This window comes from Procambarus clarkii, chromosome 69 (genome assembly GCF_040958095.1).
Source record: "Procambarus clarkii isolate CNS0578487 chromosome 69, FALCON_Pclarkii_2.0, whole genome shotgun sequence".
Taxonomy (NCBI): Eukaryota; Metazoa; Arthropoda; class Malacostraca; order Decapoda; family Cambaridae; genus Procambarus; species Procambarus clarkii.
The window spans coordinates 19,998,157-20,018,195 of NC_091218.1; the positions used below are offsets into that span (position 1 = coordinate 19,998,157).

The 20,039-nt window shown below is 38.0% G+C and overlaps 1 protein-coding gene across 6 annotated transcripts in view; it reads left to right on the forward strand.

Annotated features, from left to right (window-relative positions):
* btv (dynein cytoplasmic heavy chain beethoven) overlaps positions 1–20,039 on the forward strand; it is a 103,963-nt gene that overhangs the window by 61,647 nt on the left and 22,277 nt on the right. For 5 of the 6 annotated variants that reach the window (XR_011224025.1, XR_011224026.1, XR_011224024.1 and 2 more), the window contains exons 52-61: positions 578–598; positions 6,660–6,796; positions 7,028–7,113; positions 9,428–9,591; positions 10,941–11,099; positions 12,054–12,293; positions 12,663–12,818; positions 15,311–15,430; positions 15,664–15,868; positions 17,676–17,836. Coding sequence is in view for 2 of the 6 variants with exons in the window: in XM_045765047.2 (XP_045621003.2) it covers positions 578–598; positions 6,660–6,796; positions 7,028–7,113; positions 9,428–9,591; positions 10,941–11,099; positions 12,054–12,293; positions 12,663–12,818; positions 15,311–15,430; positions 15,664–15,868; positions 17,676–17,836 (1,449 nt within the window). In the remaining 4 variants the exon portion in view is untranslated. The remainder of the gene's footprint in view (positions 1–577; positions 599–6,659; positions 6,797–7,027; positions 7,114–9,427; positions 9,592–10,940; positions 11,100–12,053; positions 12,294–12,662; positions 12,819–15,310; positions 15,431–15,663; positions 15,869–17,675; positions 17,837–20,039) is intronic. The other variant, XM_045765048.2, reaches the window with a different exon arrangement.

The following is a 20,039-nucleotide window of genomic DNA, read 5'->3' on the forward strand; positions in this document are numbered from 1 at the left end:
CGATATAGGCAGTTATTATTTTACATAACCAGAGTTGTCTTGCATCCTTCAGTTCCTATACAGTATACAGTATATGGCAATTCCTTGTTGGAGTGAAATATAAAACAAATTAAAAATTTTCCCTGAAATCTGGTGTACAAGAATGTGTTAGGGGGGGAGGGTCATATATTTTGGCAATTTTGTTTAAAGCCACTTGGTGGCAGTTTTTGTAACCTATTTCTAGGAGGGCCTTCTCATTAGCCCTCCGAGCTATAACACCGGGGCTGCCGAGCCTTAGGAAATCACACCAGGCCTGTGAGCCCCGAGCAAGCCTACTGGGAGCCAGGACCAGAATCTGGCTCTCTGTACAAGGCAGGGGAGCTTGGGAATCACTGATCAAATCAAAACTGAAAAAGGGCCATTTTTGTATCTGCTTTACTGATATTTCTTATTATTAAAGTTCTTATCGTTTAAAAAATTTTATTACATAGGTTTATGCTAATGATAATGTATATACAGTACTGTATATATATATTAGGACTATAATATCTTGTCATATTGCTTTCTTTTAATATATATCTTCATGTTTTATCTTTAGATGACAACACAACCGGCAGGGGTAAGAAAGGTCTATAATGCATTGATGTATAATGCTATATTTGCTTATTAACGAGGATATATTTTGCTACTCTGGTATATTTACCATTTATATTGATTACTGTCCAGTGAGACTATCTTTAATAGTTCCTAACTTTGCTACCTTGTTGTTATTCTTATACTGAATAAATATATCCCATGGATATATTTAGAACTATTTAGAACTAGTCTTTCATGTTTAAATTTATATTATATATGCCAGTCTTTCCTGTATATGATATACACTATATATATATATATGTATATTGTAATAACATGTTGATGTACAGTATATGAAGAGTGCATTTCTTGGCAGACTCACTCGGTTGTCCCCTAGGGTAAGATTCTGTTGTCAGTGGGAGAGTAAATAAGTGATGGGTGACATTCTAGGTTACCTGGAGCACACCTGGAGAGGGCCTGGGATTTCTTCTACACACACACACAAGTTGAGAGGCGGGCCGAAAGAGCAAAGCTCAACCCCTGCAAAGACAACTAGGTGAATACAATGTGTTTACACATCTTCCTTAGTAACCTTGAGAGTAAGAAGAAGAGCTGTAACAAACTACATGTTGGCTTGTTGAGCAGTATACCCCTCCTGTCACAAGGTAGAATATAGTCCACGTCCAGTCGTACAATATGCCTGCCCTTCTGTTATGAAGGCAGAATTTAATTTGATGTGGCATGATAAATGGACTGTCTTGTGGCTCAAGTGTTGCCACCTGGTAATGGATGAGCAGACAGCTAAATAAAAAGTGCTTAAATAGTACTGTAACTTGTTCAAGCACTTCTTAGCTCAGGACTTAAATGCTTTGAGTTTATGAATTTTGAGCTTTCTACAGCTCACTTTAGCTGGACAATCTCAGTGTTTCCTAGTCCCTGTATGACTTTGCTGGGAACTCTGAAGAGTTTTTTGTCTCTGGTATATAGAACGTTACCCTGACTGACTGACTGCAAGATTCGCTCCTCCATTGATTACAAAATCTTACCTAAAAGGGCAACCAAGATAGATAACTCAGGAATTGGCCTGATATAAATTAACATGTTACATGGAGTCTTCTGACTATTTTTTCTAAAGCAGTTCAATTAAAATTCAGTAAACATGATTCATTTGTTAATAATAATTGTATTCAATTATGTAAGTGAAAATGTCAAATACAACCTATAGTACATTAAAAAAAATTATCAATACTAGTACTAAAGAGGAAGAAATATTTAGTACAATATCCTTTCTTTATTTCATTTGCTCCATTTGTAAACATATTGCCCTTGTTAATGAGTAAATATGGCTCTGATACGAGGTGCATATAGTTACAGGTAAGACAGAAAGATAAATTTCATAGCCATATAGAAAGCACATTGTTGTTGAAAGCTGTCACAAGGCACAAACCTCATTCAAAGATCTGTTTTGTTATATATTTTTATCTCGTGATTTTTTAGTGTAATTGTTTTCCATATGAAGATGGCAACCACCAAGATAATCAGAGAACTATTAAAGGCTATATAGCAAGGTATGAACTACATCAGCATTATCCAGCAAATTAAATATGTGCCTTCTCTACTTAAAGTAATTAATATTTCAGATGAGCAGTGTACATTTCTTTCTTGTAAAGATTTATTGGATAAGTCGGTGCCTTCCCGGTTTGGTGCCTTCTTTTGATAATTACTTACTTGGATAAGCCAGTGAATAAATTACTATATCTGGAAATTAGGTTCTGATAACTTCATTGGTTTTTAATAATTGTGAGGGAATATTGTTACTTAATAGCTTTGATTGGTTCATTCCCATTCTTGTTGTGGCTGGAGTTTGTACTTGACCTTTTGAAGAGAGTCATTGCTTTTATCTGGGTTTAAACAATGCTCTTTTCTCATTCTCATTGACAAGTGGTTCTTTTGATCTGATCCCCACTTGTACGAGAGGGATGAGTTACACCTGTGTAGTAACCAGCGTCTGACATCTGGTCTCAATACATCAGTGATGGCACGATCTTTCCCTTATTACTGTACTCTATGTAGCCTGTAGATTGTATTGATTCTTCTCCTAGGAATGGAAGTGAAAAAAGAAAGCTCTAAGATTAGCTAAATGTCAGATAATCTTGGAAAAATTTGCCAATTCAGATTGGAAAAAATAATGGAAGTAGGTCATCTCAGAGATATCCACATTCTTTTATTATATGTACTGTATTTATACATTATTCCTAAACTTGTCCTTAGTTTAATTTAAAACTGTTAATGTTTATGTATGTTTACGTAACTGCATTTCCAAAAACATAAAAATTAATTATTGCAGTAAAACCCTGGTAATAAGCAGTTTGTGTTCCTAAGGTCTTCACATGTTACTGATTATTTCACACTTTTAAAACAAGTTAGCATATGCTAATTAGTATATAAGCTTCCTTAACTTGTTTGTAAGATACCTCTCTAAGCTTCTCACCTGCTCAATGATGGTTCTGTCCTCTTTCTTCAAGCTGATAGTGATATGTAGGACTTTTGTCCAAAGATGCAGAAAATAATTAATGATAAATAATGTAGGGTATAAATACTGTGCTCCGTAGAAATGTCTGAAAACGGGACAGAATTTGTATCCGAATTAACATTTTTTATTTTGAGCTGAAGACATTGTCGGACTGAGCCAGAGGCATTATTGTCCATCAAGGACATATTCTGCTTGCATCTCATTGACCTTGTCTGTCACTGGGACAAATGTCATTGCAAATGGTGACTTCAAGGAGAGGAGGCAGGGGAGACAGTGGTACATCTAACTCAAGCCACCACTGAGACACCGACTTATGATTATACAAACTACAAAGCAATACTTTTTAATTGCTAATTTGTAATCAGTAATTGCTTGCACTGAGTGTTCAGAATATTGCTCTTTTTCTATATAACTGCAACCTAGTTCCTCTGTGGTAACTTGAGTTAGGCTAGCCACTGTCTCCCTTCCCTCATTTTCCTTGACAAGCTCATTTGTAAACATACTTGTGGTGGGGAATAAGGCCAAAGAGAGTGAAACAGTAAATAAAGAGTCCCTGTTGAACTATAATGGTTCTGGCTCAGGAAGCATTAGAGCGACCAACTCAGAAAGGGGTGTTTCACCACACCCAACATCCTATTTCTTCCCTCTTACCATCCAAGTCTTTACTTGCATTACCTGTATGTGCCTTTGAAGCTTGCTGAACTTCCACTTTACCATCCAGCTTTATTGTACTTTGGCCACTATGTGAATCCCCATATACCCTGCATAGTACATCCGTACTGTTTACTATATATACAGGACTATAATACTTTTTATTATTTAAACTTTCTCACAATGTTGCTCGTTTGGAATTTTTTTTTGTGGTGAATTTGCGTATAGAGATTGCCACATTATAGCTTTAATTTGTAACTAGTATTAAAGACTTACATATTCTGCCAGCACGTATTACTGGGTTTTACTGTAAATAAATCTGAACAAAATGCAACCCTGTTTCAGTGTCTGCTTTTACAGTACTGTGTAAGCAAATTTATATATATGAAAGCATTACACATCAAAATGAGCCACCAACTTCGACTTGCATTTTCATTTATTTTCATGTTGTAGCTTTAAACTATGTTTCTGTTGTACATAAAATCCAATTATCCACAAGCAGCACCTGAAATACTTTATATTCAGCAACTGACTGGTGTTGCCACCTTTCACGTGAGCTAGTCTTCACCTGCCTTTAATCCATTATGCATGTACTGTAGTAGAAGGATTGTTGCTTCAAAACATTTTCCTTGTGATTCTATTGACTTACTCAACTTCATACCTTTTTAGATTTTGTTTCTCTTATCATGTTTGACCTTAATTCCTGCAATATTGCACATCATATTTATCACTTGTGATACTTTGTACCTGGTTGTACAACATCTTATAAAACTGGAGTTTTACATCTAATGAGAAAAGTTAGAAATAGGCAACAGGCTTTTGGCCAAACACAGATGTTTCATACTTATTAAACATGTTTTCTCTGGGGGAGCCACTAAGTGGCTCCCTGAAACTATTTTGCCGAGAAGGCTTCCATAACAAAACTACAAAACACAAAGCTGAGATTCAAAATTTAATATAAAAGAAACCAGAACCTTATTGAGCAATCAGGCAGGCACTAAAAGAGCAGAAGAGCGAGTGTGGAAGAAATCTCGAAGAATGGAGACAAATACGAAGTTTTGGCATTGGGCATAAGCCTCCACGCCTAGAAAAGTCATGAGAAGAATGACAGCAGGAAACTACAGTGAGAGGCCATTTGACAGAATTGGTAAATATTACACAACACACCTAAAATCCTAAGATTTGGGATACAGAGAGCCTCTAAGGGGTTGAATTAAAACCCTCTGCCATCTATCCTGTGACAGTGACCTAAAATGGCCTGAAACTCATACATAAAGGTTAGCAAAGAACCTAGCATCTTTCATACAGAGCCTACAGAAGAAAGCGTGAAAGGAGAAGAGTGGAAACCAAAGCAGGTTGGGACACCTGACCAGAGCCAAGGGGACCAATGTGAATAGCTCTGGGTTCTGGAACTTTGAGGTGAGCATGGTGCTGCCACCTGGTGATAGAGGTGTAAGTAGCCAGGCAGACAAACAAGCAATTATCGCGTCTCTCTTGTTGACCATTACATTTATGCCAAAAATGGGACTTTGATATGCTTGGGTTGGATTGAGTGATCAGTCTCTCCCTAACAGCTATAAAGACTTTGTGGGAGTACCTAAACGTTTTCAGTGACACCAGTGCCAGAATGTCATCCTTAATAGTTTCATGAGCCTTGTATCAGACACAGCAGGCTTATTTTAGGGAAGAACTAAATGTGATTGGTAATGACAGATATGTAATGCTTTATAGTTATGCTGTTGTATTTAGCAGAAATGGGTTCAACTCGCTTAAGTGATTATTTAATATTGTATTCCCAAGTTTTGCAAATAATTATTAAAAAAATTTTGTGATGTATTTTTTAAATTTGTCACATTAATTTCAGACATTAGGCACTCATCTTGCAGGTTTTCAGTTACTGTATATGCATTGTCTTCCATTCATGGGCTAAGCTGCTAATGATTTTCATGTTGCATGGTTCACTACTTAAACACTATATATTGTACAGAAACACTAAGATGAATGTACACTTTATTAGTAGATAATATTTTGCCCTTAAGAGCTTCATTGGATCTAAGAGAGATACTGTACTGTACGATTTCTAAACCACACATCAGAAAATGAAGGAATGACGACGTTTCTGTCCATCCTGGACCATTAGTTTGAAAGTTGCAAAAATCACCATAGGCATTGTGATGAATTAAGGCTAGTATAAGAGGAGGATGGTTGTGTTGTGATGGTGGTCTGATTCTGGTGGTGGTCTGATTCTGGTGGTGTTATGGCATAGATTTCATAATGGTAGCATTTAATCTTCAAAGAAGAAAACTATATATAGAATCTGCACCTATCAAATGCTTTAACACCATCAAACACAGTCAAGTAGAATTCATCATTGCTACCCCATTGGCTAAATTAAAAGTTATAAAATATAAATTGTAAATTTGCTTAATCCATCACCTCACCACACATTCATCACTTTGCTCACTCCACTATTGTTTCATATATGAATGCTACCCATGTGGTTCTCTGCATCACTTGATAAAGCCCTTACACCAAAATTAGTATCTACAAATAAAGACTTCTCTCAACTTTGTACTTCTCAAAAACTGTACTTCTTGTACTTCTGATTGTTAATAATTTGTGTTCCCTTCAACAATATAATGTGTAGAAGTTAAATTCCTAACACCTTTGTTAAATTTTGAGTTACAACAGGAATGTAACTGAGTTTATTGTATTTGAAATTACAGTACTCTGTGACATTTATCAGTTGAAAGATGGTACAGGTATACAATATCTAGGGTGCCAAGTGTATACCTTGGATGTCTCTTTGCTCTTCAATGATTAGCAATAATGAAGAGAGATAATTGTAACATTGTGCAAATTTTAAGTTTCTAGCCTTTAGAAAACTTTATAAAGTTACAGTTCATTTTCTTTTGTGCAGTGCGGGATGAAGCCTTTGTTGATTGACCCATCGTCCCGTGCTACTGCTTGGCTTCATCAACATCTTCGAGACGCTACCGTTGAGGCAACATCACAGCAAGATCCAAAGTTTGCAACAACACTTGAACTAGCTGTGAGGCAAGCATTTCCTGTAGATTGACAAGTCTTGGGAGCAAATAAACTATTGTTCATTGTTACTGGCTATTTGAACCCAGTTTCAGTGACATATAGTACTGTACTTCGTTTTTTTGCCATAATCTTGATAATATATAATGATAATTTTCTGTAGGATATCTTTCTTGTATTATATATTCTTTACAATATTTTTGTTATGAAACACTTATTGATATGTTACACATTATGAGTCAGGTTTGGGAAGACCCTCATTATCCAGGAAGTGGATAAGGTGGAGCCACTTCTCTTCCCACTGCTCAGAGGAGAACTTATCAGTCAAGGTGCGCTTTGATCTCCTACAGTCGTCTGAGAAGACATTCTGATTCCACTTGGTGCACGTGTGTGTTTTTTCTTTTCTTGTATACTTTTCTTTCATTTAGTTGAGATTTGTCTTCACCTTTAATAGCACAGAGTTTGTTAATGCAGTATTACCTTTGTGTTTTAATCTAGTGAAGTAGAGCACAATAACAAAACTACACGCCATATTTCTCATTATCATCATAAATTAGGGCTACCAATGACAAATCTTCCCTAAATCCAACAGCCCTGTTATTTTAATACTTTTCAACTAACCCTTTCTTCTACCCCCTACGTATTTTTTATCTGTTCTTTGACTTAGTAGCTTCTGGGGAAGCCCCAGTGGCTCCTTGAAGCTATCTTTCTGCAATGGCTTTTCCAACCGAATTATATCGGACATACAAGCCCTGTTGTCCAACCAGAGCCAGAACCTGGCCCTACCACCTCACAGAGGTGCAAGTAGCTGTAGCTGGGGATCGTTGCAATCATCTACACCAGGATGATGATCCAGAAAGTCAGTGAAGCAATACAAACAACTGCAAGGTTCACATAAATGAAGCAATGAAACAGCTAACAAACTTTACAAATGATTCACACAGATCCAAATGGTTTAACTCAAAACTGAGCTCAAACCCTTTAGTGCACAAAGCCACCAACAGGTGGCTTCTCAGGAGTTCCCACTTTCTGGCCAGCAATGTGTCAGTCCTGTTAGCTGATGTCAGAGCCTTCTGACCTTCTCGAGTCACTGGTCCATGGCAAGTTCCACTTCTTTTCCATATGTGAAGGCCATCCTTTGGAGTTTGTCCTGTGGGAAGGGGGGGGGGGTCATTTGCTTGTATATCTTGAGGTTATCTTGAGATGATTTCGGGGCTTTTTTTTTAGTGTCCCCGCGGCCCGGTCCTCGACCAGGCCTCCACCCACAGGAAGCAGCCCGTGACAGCTGACTAACACCCAGGTACCTATTTTACTGCTAGGTAACAGGGGCATAAGGTGAAAGAAACTCTGCCCATTGTTTCTTGCCGGCGCCTGGGATCGAACCCAGGACCACAGGATCACAAGTCCAGCGTGCTGTCCGCTCGGCCGACCGGCTCCATATCATTCCTAGGCTTTGCTCACAAGCATGTGTTTACACACCTCGCTTCTTGCATTGTCTTGTTCTAATCTGTGATACAAGTTGCGTGTGTTTAGAGCAAACCTTCCCCAAGTACCCATTTAGCATTACTCCTCTAATGACATATTGGTTTCTCTGGTGGATTTAAAAATTTGCACCAGAGATGCCTGGCCACCAGAGTGCAGAGCCATGCCCTGGGTAGAGCTTGACTTGTTAACTACTCTTCAGGACCCTATGGGTCGGAGGTTTTGTGTTTGTTCTGGGGTATGCTAGGGGATGCATGCTTGTTCATACAGTACACTGCAGACACCCTTCATTCTTCCAGTTTTCTTACGAGGCTTGGCAGTCCTAATAGGCGTTCCAACTTCTTAGGGTTCCTCACTTTCCTTTTCCGACCTTTGCTTGTCCCTTTATCACTCGGGTTTGCCTGTGGTTTCTGGGGCTTTCCTGGGGTGGTGTTCCTGGTCCTGTTGGTCATGTTTTAACTCATTCCTACTCCCTTATGATAATAGGTTAGGTTTTTCCCATTGGGCTTCCAACTTGCCATTTTGTGGTCCTTCCTTGAGTGTTGGACTCGTCAGTTGTTTTCTAGTTGGCTTGGGCTTTGCAACCCTGCTGCATCATTTGTGTGTTTGGTCTAGGCCTGTCTTGATGACCATTAGGTTTGGGCTCTGCCAGTCTGTGTATTTGCATGCCAAGAATCTAGTTCTTTCTTATTACTTCTTATTACAGTACAAGCAAGCCCCAAAGTCTGACTCATTCAGCAACATCTCCCACCCCGCCTGAAACTGGTATGCCATGTAATAATATAAATTGAACCTCAGCTCACACTGGTAACCCTTCTGGTATAATTCCTCACAGACCCTATTGAATAAGTCTTATTCACAGTGTTCCTCTGTTTAAAACTTTTTCCCTGCAGCCACTGCTCATCTCCTTGCTGGTTAGAACTACACTATTGACAGTGAAAACAGCCCCTTCACGCAGATGTTATGCAAGACCTTGTATCCTGTTGTCAGATGGTTTTGGCCCTGAATTTCAGGTAGCTCCAGTGAGGAGATTTGCTCCATTATTTAGAGGAATCGGTTATATGGGGGAGGGGGGGAATTTTTAAGGGTTGAGTGTAAATGCTGATACTTTTGCATACATGACCAAAGTATTCTGTAGTTTAAAGCAAAAGCTATTTTCAGGTCCTCGTTATGTTGTTCAACTTGGAGAGAAAACACTTGACTACAATGAAAACTTCCGCTTGTTCTTGGTAACTCGTAGTCCTTCTCCAGAACTACCACCTAATGTTATGTCGATCCTTACATCGGTAAATTTCACCACTACACGTGCTGGATTAACAGGACAGGTAAAATTTACGGCACAAATTAAACTATGTTAAACTCTGATTTAAATATTTAATCTTGCCTAATCCTAAGTTTCCTTGGATGCCACTTACATGCATACATATATACAGATGCATCAGAGGAGTTATTAAAAACCTTCAATTATTTGTGAAATATTAGAGTAACAACAATACAGTAGTGATTGCAAGTCTCATAGGACTACAGTGGGGGTCCATCTAATTACCCAAAGCTACCCACAGCCACTCAAAGCTTCCTGGCATTATGCTAGTAATGAATAAAGATGTATTTACTCATTATAATATTGGTGCCGAGTGTAGAACATGGAAAAACATATTTTTACTCTGAAAAAGTATCATTTCGTAATGAAATTAGACGAAAATAAGCTGCTGGTGACGCCAAAGCAAGTCGACAGTCCAAGCGACAATGTTGTGGAGCGACTTATCCAAGACACATTGTTGTCTAAAGAGTATTTGCTGACATATCAGCCTCCTGTACCTACCTAACCTAACCAACCTACCCAACCTAACAAAACCTAACCTATCCAAACCTAAGTCAATATAACCTGTACGCAACAATATATCTTGTATAAGTCGCTTCACAACATTGTCGCTTGGACCGTCGACTTGCTTTGGTGTCACCAACAGCTTATTTTCATCTAATTTCGTTGAGAAAGTTGCAAATCTCTGAACATAAAGTTGAGTAAGTTCAGAGGTTTGCAACTAGATTAGTACCAGAACTGAATAGCCTAAACTATTAAGACAGGTTGAAAAACCTCACTTGCACAACCTTAGAGGAGAGAAAAAGCAGATGAGATATAATAACTATGTACATGATCTTGAGGAAATAAAGTAAATAAAGGGAGCCTATTCAAATTAAAAATAGGTCAAGGGGACATCGGTGGAAGCTGGACATGCAATTGAGATGGAGATGTAAGAAAGATCTTGTTCTCTCTACTGGTGGTCAGCAAGTGAAATGCAGTAAAGGAAGAGGTTGCTGAAGCCAGTTCCATCCACAACTTTAAAATTAAATATGATGAAAATATTAACTTTGATAAGGGTAATTCACGCACCAGGTATGAACGGCTATGAGGCAGGGCATAAAGAGTTAGATCTCTCTCCTACAGTTAATGATAGGTAAGCACTTTTAATGAGTGGACCTTATTTCATAAGATAAGCATTGTTGTGAGAGAATACAAAATTCTCAGTTATGTCTTACATAAAGATTTAAATGGTAGATATTTTTTTAGGCAGAATTCTTTAGAAATATCTTGCAATTATTGTTGGAAGAGGTGGTACAATATTCATAGTTAGAAATAGAGAAGAAGTAATAATACAAATTTGTGTGTTAACAGCTGTTAGCAGCAACACTGCAGGTGGAGAAGCCTGAACTGGAGGTGCGGAGAACCGATCTCCTGAGGCAAGAAGAAGACCTGAAAATACAGTTAGTAACTTTGGAAGATCATCTCTTGACAACTCTTGCTGAATCACAAGGCAATATCCTGGAAAACAAGGTTAGAAGAATAACTTTTTATTTACCATATCTAGTAATTTTGTTCTTTTGCCAAATACATTTCACTTTATATTCTCATACTGTATTTACTTTTGTGTGTAACTAGATGGGGTGCCCAGCTGAGCCCAGGTCTCTCTCTTCCTCCTCCACTCCCCTCTTTCCCAATTTACCTGAGGGCCACTAACTAGTGGCCTCAACAGGGATTGGAAGCTTGTCAAAGGTCTCCCCCATTTGTCCAGTCTACACCTCTTGCATCTCTCTAATCTTATTCTCCCTCTCTAATAATTCTCCCCCAACATTTCCCTGCTCCTCTCCTCTTCCCCCAACATCCCTCTTCCCCCAACATTCCCTTCTCCCCCATACATGCCCATGTTCTCCCCCTACATCTCCCCTCTTTCCCAATCTCCCACAACTTTCCACCTTTCTCCCTCCCTTATCTCCCCCCTCCACCTTTCTTCCCCCTTACCCGAATAAATTTACCACCGCCATTTGTTTTTTAGTAAACCATGAAAGGACTGTATGGTGGTATTAAGCATGAAAGTTTACGGAAACATGTTATATTTTATTTCACACTTCATGAAAATCACAGTTGGGGGAGAAAATCATAAATTACACAAAATCTACATTGAAGTTGCTAATGAAAATGCACGGCACTTGGGTCAATTCCAACTGTCCTATAACACACTCATGCCCTCCCATGTTTCACAGGTGAAAGTTTAGCGAGGCTAGCACCAAGTATCTGGCCTCCTACTTTGAACAGACACTCGTTTATATAGATGTGTGTGTGGCAAAAATCTAATACAGTATCTGTATTACTGTAGTATAGTTTAACATTTTGTTTAGAAGAATATGGTTTGTGTTGTGAATAAACAGGATATCCTTGTCAAAACTTATTCTCAATGTATAATACAGAATATATTTTAGGTGATAGTTATATTATTTTATTATTTTTCAGGAACTGCTGGCATCATTAGAGCAAGCTAAATCTAGTTCTGCCACTATTGAATCTTCACTGAAAGAGTCGGGATCTCTCCAAGAATCTCTTGAGAATGAACGGAAAGCATATTTACCTCTGTCACAGGCTGCTTCGAATCTCTACTTCGTCATATCAGACCTGTCAAAACTTAATAATATGTATCGTTTCAGTCTCAATGCTTTCCATAACCTTTTCCACAAAGCTTTACAAACACCTCAGGTGAGAATTATCTGTACAACTGTACCAGATTTTTAACATTTTATCTTTATCAAAAACTATTTAATTTAATTATTTCACCAGCATACTGGTGAAAAAAATGTGTCATGCAGTTAAAAATTTAATATATTTTTCAATGTTATTTATAAGATACTGTATTGCTATAGGTAGCAATACCTTGTAGAAACAAATTATTTGTCACTTAAAAGTAAAATGCCTGCATCTCTTAAAAGAATTCATTATAGGGAATGAGTTAAGCACTAAAATTATTTGTTGCATATAACTTTTAACAACTAATTAATGATATTAAATATTGACCACCACTTTATAATGTTAATGAACTTTATTTAATGCATATAATATTGCTTGCAGGATGGAAGCAACACAGATCAGCGCATAAAGTCTCTTCAGAGAGCTTTAATTGACCTGGTGTATAGTTACATTAGTCGTTCCCTCTTTAAGGAAGATCGCCTCATGTTTGCCTTGCACTTAGTTCATGGCATGTACCCAGAGCTTTTTAGAGAAAATGTGAGTACGGTTCTACACTTTACTGTATATTGACTATACTGTTTTCTCTATATAAATTGTAGTCAAGAGGCAAATGCTTATTATAACTTATAATAACTGAATTATAGCCATTTTTTTAGTGTGATTTAGTGACTTGTAGATTTTATGAAAATCAATGCTCATGTGTGTGTATATATGGAACTGAACAAGCAAAAATTAAACATTACTGATGTGACTTATACGTGTTAAATAAAATATTAGGATAAGATCACAAAAAGTACTATTCTGAGTGAATATGGAAAGCCCCGTTCTGAGCAGTGTCATTCAGTTGACACCAAGATAAGATCTACTCTTCCTCTAAATAAGGATCATGGTAGCAAGGTTGCGAATACTTGAGCAGCCATAACAAATTCTATAGCAGCTACCTAAATTACCCCAATAATTCCATTTACTGCATAATAATAACTGCATAATAATTTAATAATAATATTTGCAACATATTCCCAGGAGTTCCATGAAATACTAATGACATCAGACAGATACCTGGCACGTTTCCCCATCAGTCAATTTACGAGCAACCTGGGTCTGTAGTAGTCAGGTGAAGGGGAATATAAGGCTTGTCAAAATCACAGCATCAGCAGTCACTCACTAGGGAACTGCCAGCAGTAATTGCCATTTGCATTTGAAATTGCCAGCAGTAATAAAACTGACGGACATACCATGTACAATCATGTTTCCATTGCTCACCTTCTCCACCATTATCAGAATCTTATCACGATGTTGTCATGCCATTCTAACATCAACCACTGTAATTAAACTATATCAAAAATATATCTAAAATTACCATATTGTGTACTTGTATTGTCATAGTAATAAGCATTACACACTTAGCACTAGTGTCATAGGGAGCTTTTCAAGCAGTACTTGTAGAGGTAATAAAAACACAAAGGGATCACTGAAGATAAGCTCAATCCAGCCTGGAATGCCAGGTAGATGGGCTCTCCATAAAAATTCAGCCATGATAGCGTTTACCTTTGCATCAATAATGCCAGAAATTGAAGGAAGGCAGTCCACTAGAAGACTAAACAAAGCAAAACCAAAGTGAAGCAAAGACAGATTCACCAAATAAAATGGAGAAATGGAAAGCATGATTCCCCATGCTTACCACTGATGGACAAAGATAGTACCAGGCCTCTAGTAAGACCTTTCACATCCGAGTGCTTGTGTAAAGAAAACCTGAAGTGTTTTGGGCCTCACAGTCAGAGGAGGGAATAGAGGAACCTTAGCTCCTTGTAAATGACTTGGAAACCAAAGCAACCAAGGCAGTACCCCTCTGAACAGTATTCTTCCTTTTAATAACTGACTACTCACAAGTTATCAACAAGAAATTTGAAAACACTCTAAAATAAAAAAGATCCTGCAATGATGTTGCAAAAGCCAGAAGCTTGGAGCACCACCAGATATTTCAAAGTGTAGACCTTATGTTTTATGGTGGCCATATACGCTAAGATGAGGGGCATCAACAAAGCATCCACCCAAACACAACAGAAGGAGCATTGCATGAAACAAAAGGGATAACCATTTTGTTCAGTACACCAGGCATAATTTTGCCACTTTCTATACTGTTGGGTCAGTGTGTCCAATAATGAGAAAAACTGCTTTGCACTTCACACACCTTGAACAAGTCACTAGAAGTGGTGCCTTTGCACAATGGTGTAAGGCTGAGCCTGGCATACAAGGCACAGACCCCTGGTTATTACCCTAGCTTAATATTGTACACCACAAACACTCCAACATGTTTGGAGTGTTTGACTTGTCTTGTCCACAGTGAGACAAGTCAAGCCAGCAGCCAGGGTATCAAAGTAATCTTCGTGCTACACAACACAGGGTACAGAAATAGCCAGTTGGACATGGTGCACAGCAGCTAAAACCTGTCAGCAGCTGTGTACCAAAAAGCTGTGAATGAAGTGAAATGCTCCAGAAGCTTTGCAACAGCTGTGAAACACTGGAAACACTGTTAAATAATAAACAAGCACACGAAGACTTGCCTAAGTTACAATGAATAAAGCATCAATAAATACATACAGTACAAGAAAGCATAAATTGCCTGCATACTAGAAACCAATCATATTTGTTTTTCTGCTACTGACCTGCTAAACTTACCATGAATAATCATGAAGAATGTGATGAGCTGTGGCTTTGGGGGCTGTGTTGTGGTGACAGCTCAGGTTTCCAGTCTGGTGGCAACCTGTAGGTGGACACTTCATTTGGTGGTCACATTGACTCACAAAGGAGAACTTTACAGACTGCACCTCTATTGGTCAATTCAGCCTGGATTGAGCTGATATCTCTTATATAGTGCCTTCCATGACCCTGCATGGGTTGCTTGAAGCATTTCCTGCTTCAGAGAACACAGTGGGTCTTACCTTAGGTGTCAAGTAATGGAACAATTCGGAAAATTGCTTAATTAGGCTTGAATATGTATATACAGTATTAAATGCCTGATTTTTCAGGAATGGGAGGCTCTGATTGGCATGCTGGTGACAGATGTTAGAACTGATGCAGCTGAAGTCAAAGAAACTCTTCCAAAGTGGGTTGATGAAGAACGTGCATTTGCGGTCTCGTTGTTAAAAGTAAGTCAAATATTGGGAGTGTAGCCATATTCAATTTTATACAACTAAAAACTAATAAAAATTGTCCTGTATATATATATATATATATATATATATATATATATATATATATATATATATATATATATATATATATATATATATATATATATATATATATAATGTATGTATTGCTGAGCTCTGATTAAATGAAATTTGTATAATAATTTGGTAATAATTTTTTTACTCAACAGCAAACCTTCCCAACCCTGTTTGAAATGCTGCATTTGAATGACTTGTCAATGTGGTCAGGCTTTGCTAGATCCAGCCACTGTGAGACAGATTTACCAGTTCAGATTCATCAAAAGCTTTCCGGATTCCAACATGTGCTTCTCATTCAGGCAATAAGGCCTGACCGTCTCCAGTCTGCGATGGTCAACTTTGCATCCAGGGCACTAGGTACGTGAATTTATATTGCCAAGCTGGTATTAAATGTAAAAATACATGCTAAGGTAATGGTGAAACCTAGATTTGAAGAGAAATATTTATTTTATTTCACATGCTAAATTTAGCTAAAACAATATGTTGGTGATTTTTGTATATTGAAGGGTTAAAAATATTTTATACAGTGTGTATAAAATATTCAAATATTCACTGGAATATTTCTTTTATTTATTCCTTTATACTCTTTAACTTATTTCTTAGTAGAACCAAACCTTATACATTTTGTCAAGCGTACGTTAAAACTCTCATTTACGTTGAAGAATGACGTGAAATACAGTACAGTACAGTACAGTACTTTCATCTTCCAATCATTTGACAGGTAGTAAAGCAGTTGGTCTTGGTTGGCCATAGAAATACGACATGGTGAAAGTAAAATTGATGGTTCTTTTCTTTAGCTACAAATACACTCCAATATTCCCTATGTTGGTCTATTTCACTTTCTCAAAATTCATGTTACATTTCAACACATTGTGTTGTACTTGGTTTTCCATTTCTCATCCCATGAAGGCTGTCAAGATGATGCACACCTTACAGTGGGTGTTATGATTTTTCAGTCTCCAAATGGCAGTCGTGATGAAGCCTTAATCACCTGATCACTTTTCTTGACCACTTGGGTGTGGACAAGTCCATTCCCTGAATAAGTTCAAGTCTGACTATGTTCAGACTTGTTCATCTGGTCCTTCAGGTGGATCCTTGATTAGTCTCACTGTACCTCAGGGATTGGTCCTAATTCATCAAGAGAATCAGATACTGGCTTGGGCCTTGTATAGATATGTTTGGGCCTGGTCTAGTACACCAGAATAGCATACCATCCTCTGCCTCCAATGTCCCTTGTGCGGCTGGTGTCTCGCATCCAATTTGTGGTGAGAAATAGCTGAATAACTTGGCAGCGCCTTTAGCAGTTTTGTGACGGCTTTTATTTTACTCACATGGTTTACCATTGAGCCAAGTTTGGCTTTGTTCTTTGCTGATTTCTCCAGGAAAATCTATTTTGCTTATGCTGGAAGTGTCTTAGGCTGATATCCAGGTTTAGGGGTTTTGGAGGTCTAATATAGGGTCCTAGGGGGCTTGATACCTGGTCAGTATTCCTGGTCTTTATCGGGTTTGTGGTTTCCTGTCTGACTCTTCCCTTTGAGGGTTTGATCTTTCCACTCCTCCCTTAGTGAGTCCCATTTTTCTTTTCTCTGTAGTTAACAAAAGGGAGCCACGATTCTGCCTATCCAAAAAAAACAGCATTGAAAAGATTTTCTTGGGGCCTGAGTCTCTCTGGACCTTCACTTCTCTACCTGGTGTGTTGGTTGACTTTTATTCAGCTCAAGACTGAGTGTTGTTGCCAAGGGAAGCTGACAGTTTCCATGGTACTGCCACTTGATGGGCAGCTACTACTAGTGGGTGAATGACCTAACTACAGAAAACTTCATTATTTGTTTACTTCCAGTGAACCTTGCAGCTGTCTGTCTTGCTTCACTTTCTTTCTGGGAATTTGATTCTTTAGTGATGGTGATCTTGAATATTCTGCTCTTCGCATCGTTTTGAGTTGGGTGGGGGGCAGGTGCCAGGTTTTACTCTGGTACCAGGCAGACATTTTATGACTCACAAGGGCTAATGTAACCTGTAGATGTGAAACTACAGTACTGTATATCATTACATTCAATGCTGTACTATTTATGTATTTTTAAATATATTATTTTATTTATAATGAATAAATGTTAAAATGTAATATGGCTGAACTCTTATGGGAAGAATCCAATGTTTATTATAGGGATGAAGGAATTGTCACCTCCGGCCCTGAACCTCCGTCGTCTTATGTCTGAGACAACAGCTGCCGAGCCTGTCATGATCATCATCTCCCCTGGAGCTGATCCCTCACAAGAACTTCTGGAACTTGTGAAAAATACTGTTGGAAATACCAACTATCATGAGGTTTGAATCAATTCTTAACAGTTCGTACTGAAGCATCAAGTCTAGTACAGTATGTTTACTAGAAAGGTTATCACCATTCACAATTAATTTTATGAAATACTGTACATATATACTGAATATATATAGATATATTTTTTTTTGTACCTAACTTTTACATTCTTATTTGTTTTTCCTTTTTGTTTACTCTTGTCATTATTTAAAACAGAATCCACATATTTACACAGTATGTTTTAGGACTTTTAACACTTGCTTGTTGCATTGATAATGAAGAATCTCGTCCAAACTCTTTGGATGAAACAGACATTGAAAAGATAAAATGAGAGAAATCATTGTGAGCCAGTGATCACTGCATTATATTATTTAAACACTGTCAGGCTGAGGGAGGGGAAACAGGTCCAAAAAGGCTTAAACTCATTGAAATAATAAAGGGCACGATACCAAATGAGATGCTGGAATTGTGGCCCAGGAATGCATAAAACCAAGGAACGGTTCATTCCACTCACGAAAGATATAATAAGAGAAGCAGGTTTTATCCATGATTCAACAGGCAATAAAGGAAGCAAGAAACAAGAACAACAAATGGCATAAAATAGAGAGAGCAGAACATAGAAATCAATGGAGGCACTAAGGAGTGCCAGAAAGTACTATACCAGAATCGGTAGAGAAGCTGAAACACAGTTGAGAATAACAGCAGAAGTGAAGGACCAGCCCAAGTTATTGCATACTTACTGAAAGATAAAAATGACAACTACAGGATCCTTTACTAAGACAATTAGATATAGAAAGGTTCTCATGAAAAGTATCAAGGTGGTGTGTGAGGAAATCTACAAGAGATCCTAGAAGGTTTATAGAACAGAACTAGTTTGGAGAAGCCAAAAGGAGATACTGTACAACCTTTGACAGCATCGTAGTTACTGAGGAAGTAAAGAAACTTTATGAAAGATGTGGCAAAGAGAGTAAAGCTAAACCAGATATTTTCTTGGTTGCTAAAGAAGGATGCAGGGATATTTCAAATCTGTTAATTAGGGTCTTCAACTCACCCTTGAAGAGTGGATAACTCTCTGAAAGCAACAATTAACAAATGCAGTACCAAGTTTAATGAAGCCCTAAACTACAGACAAGTTTCCCAGATATGCCATTCCAAGCAAAGTATGGTAGAAAATAATCAAGTTAATACTGGAACACCTGGAGAGAACACATTTTGAAACAGACTACATGGTTTTTGGAGGGAAAAGTCGTGCTTGACACACATGATAGATTTCTACAATATTCACACTAAGATATGGCAGGAAAGTACTGTAGATTATTTTATTTTACTTAACATTATGGTGGGTTTTTCTCAGTTTTGTATCTATGATCTCCCAGCTGCTCTCACCTCATAAGACCAGCCTGAGTGTGGTCCTGGCATCTTAGTAGATCAGTGTGGGTCTCGAAGTGTGGCACACTTTTCGAGGTTTACCTTCACTAGAGCGCAAGTTATGGGAAACTACCGAGGGGAGCCACCCCCTACCCAGGAGGAATATTGAAACATTTTGAAGTTAATGTCGTTCAACCTAATTAACATTACAAGAAACAAGTACAAGAGTAGACTTGATCACTATGTATAAAATACTGACGATAGAATGATAGTATAGATAGGGACAGTCACTTTTCAAGATGAGGGATAATTAGACAAAAAGATGTATGTGGAAGCTTCAAACAAAAGCAAGTCAGAGAAATGCAAGGTAATAAACAAATGCAGTGTGAGTGGTCTGCAGGTGTAATGTCCTGAAAGAAAAAGATTGCAGAAGCTGCCACCATCACAGGTTCAACAGCAAATACTACAACATGAATGTTAAGAGATTTAAAAACACCAAAGCAAGACGGCACAGCTCAGCCAGATCACACACTCCATAGACATCCATGTATACAGTGCTGTATGTTCATTACATTGCCATTAGACTAAGTTTATATGAGACAAGAAATGAAGTACAGTACAGTAAATAAATGTAGTATAGTTGTCTTTGTTCTTGACTTGGTCAGGGATCCTGGGTTTACTTCCTGGGCAGGGCATGAATGATTAGGCAAGTTTCCTTTCACCTAATTCACTGTTCACCTATCTAGGTATAATAGGTACCTGGGAGTTAGGCAACTGGTTTGAGGTTGCATCTTTAGGTGGGTTAGTAGTTCGATCTTAAGGGAATCTAAATAAAAGCCTAAGGTA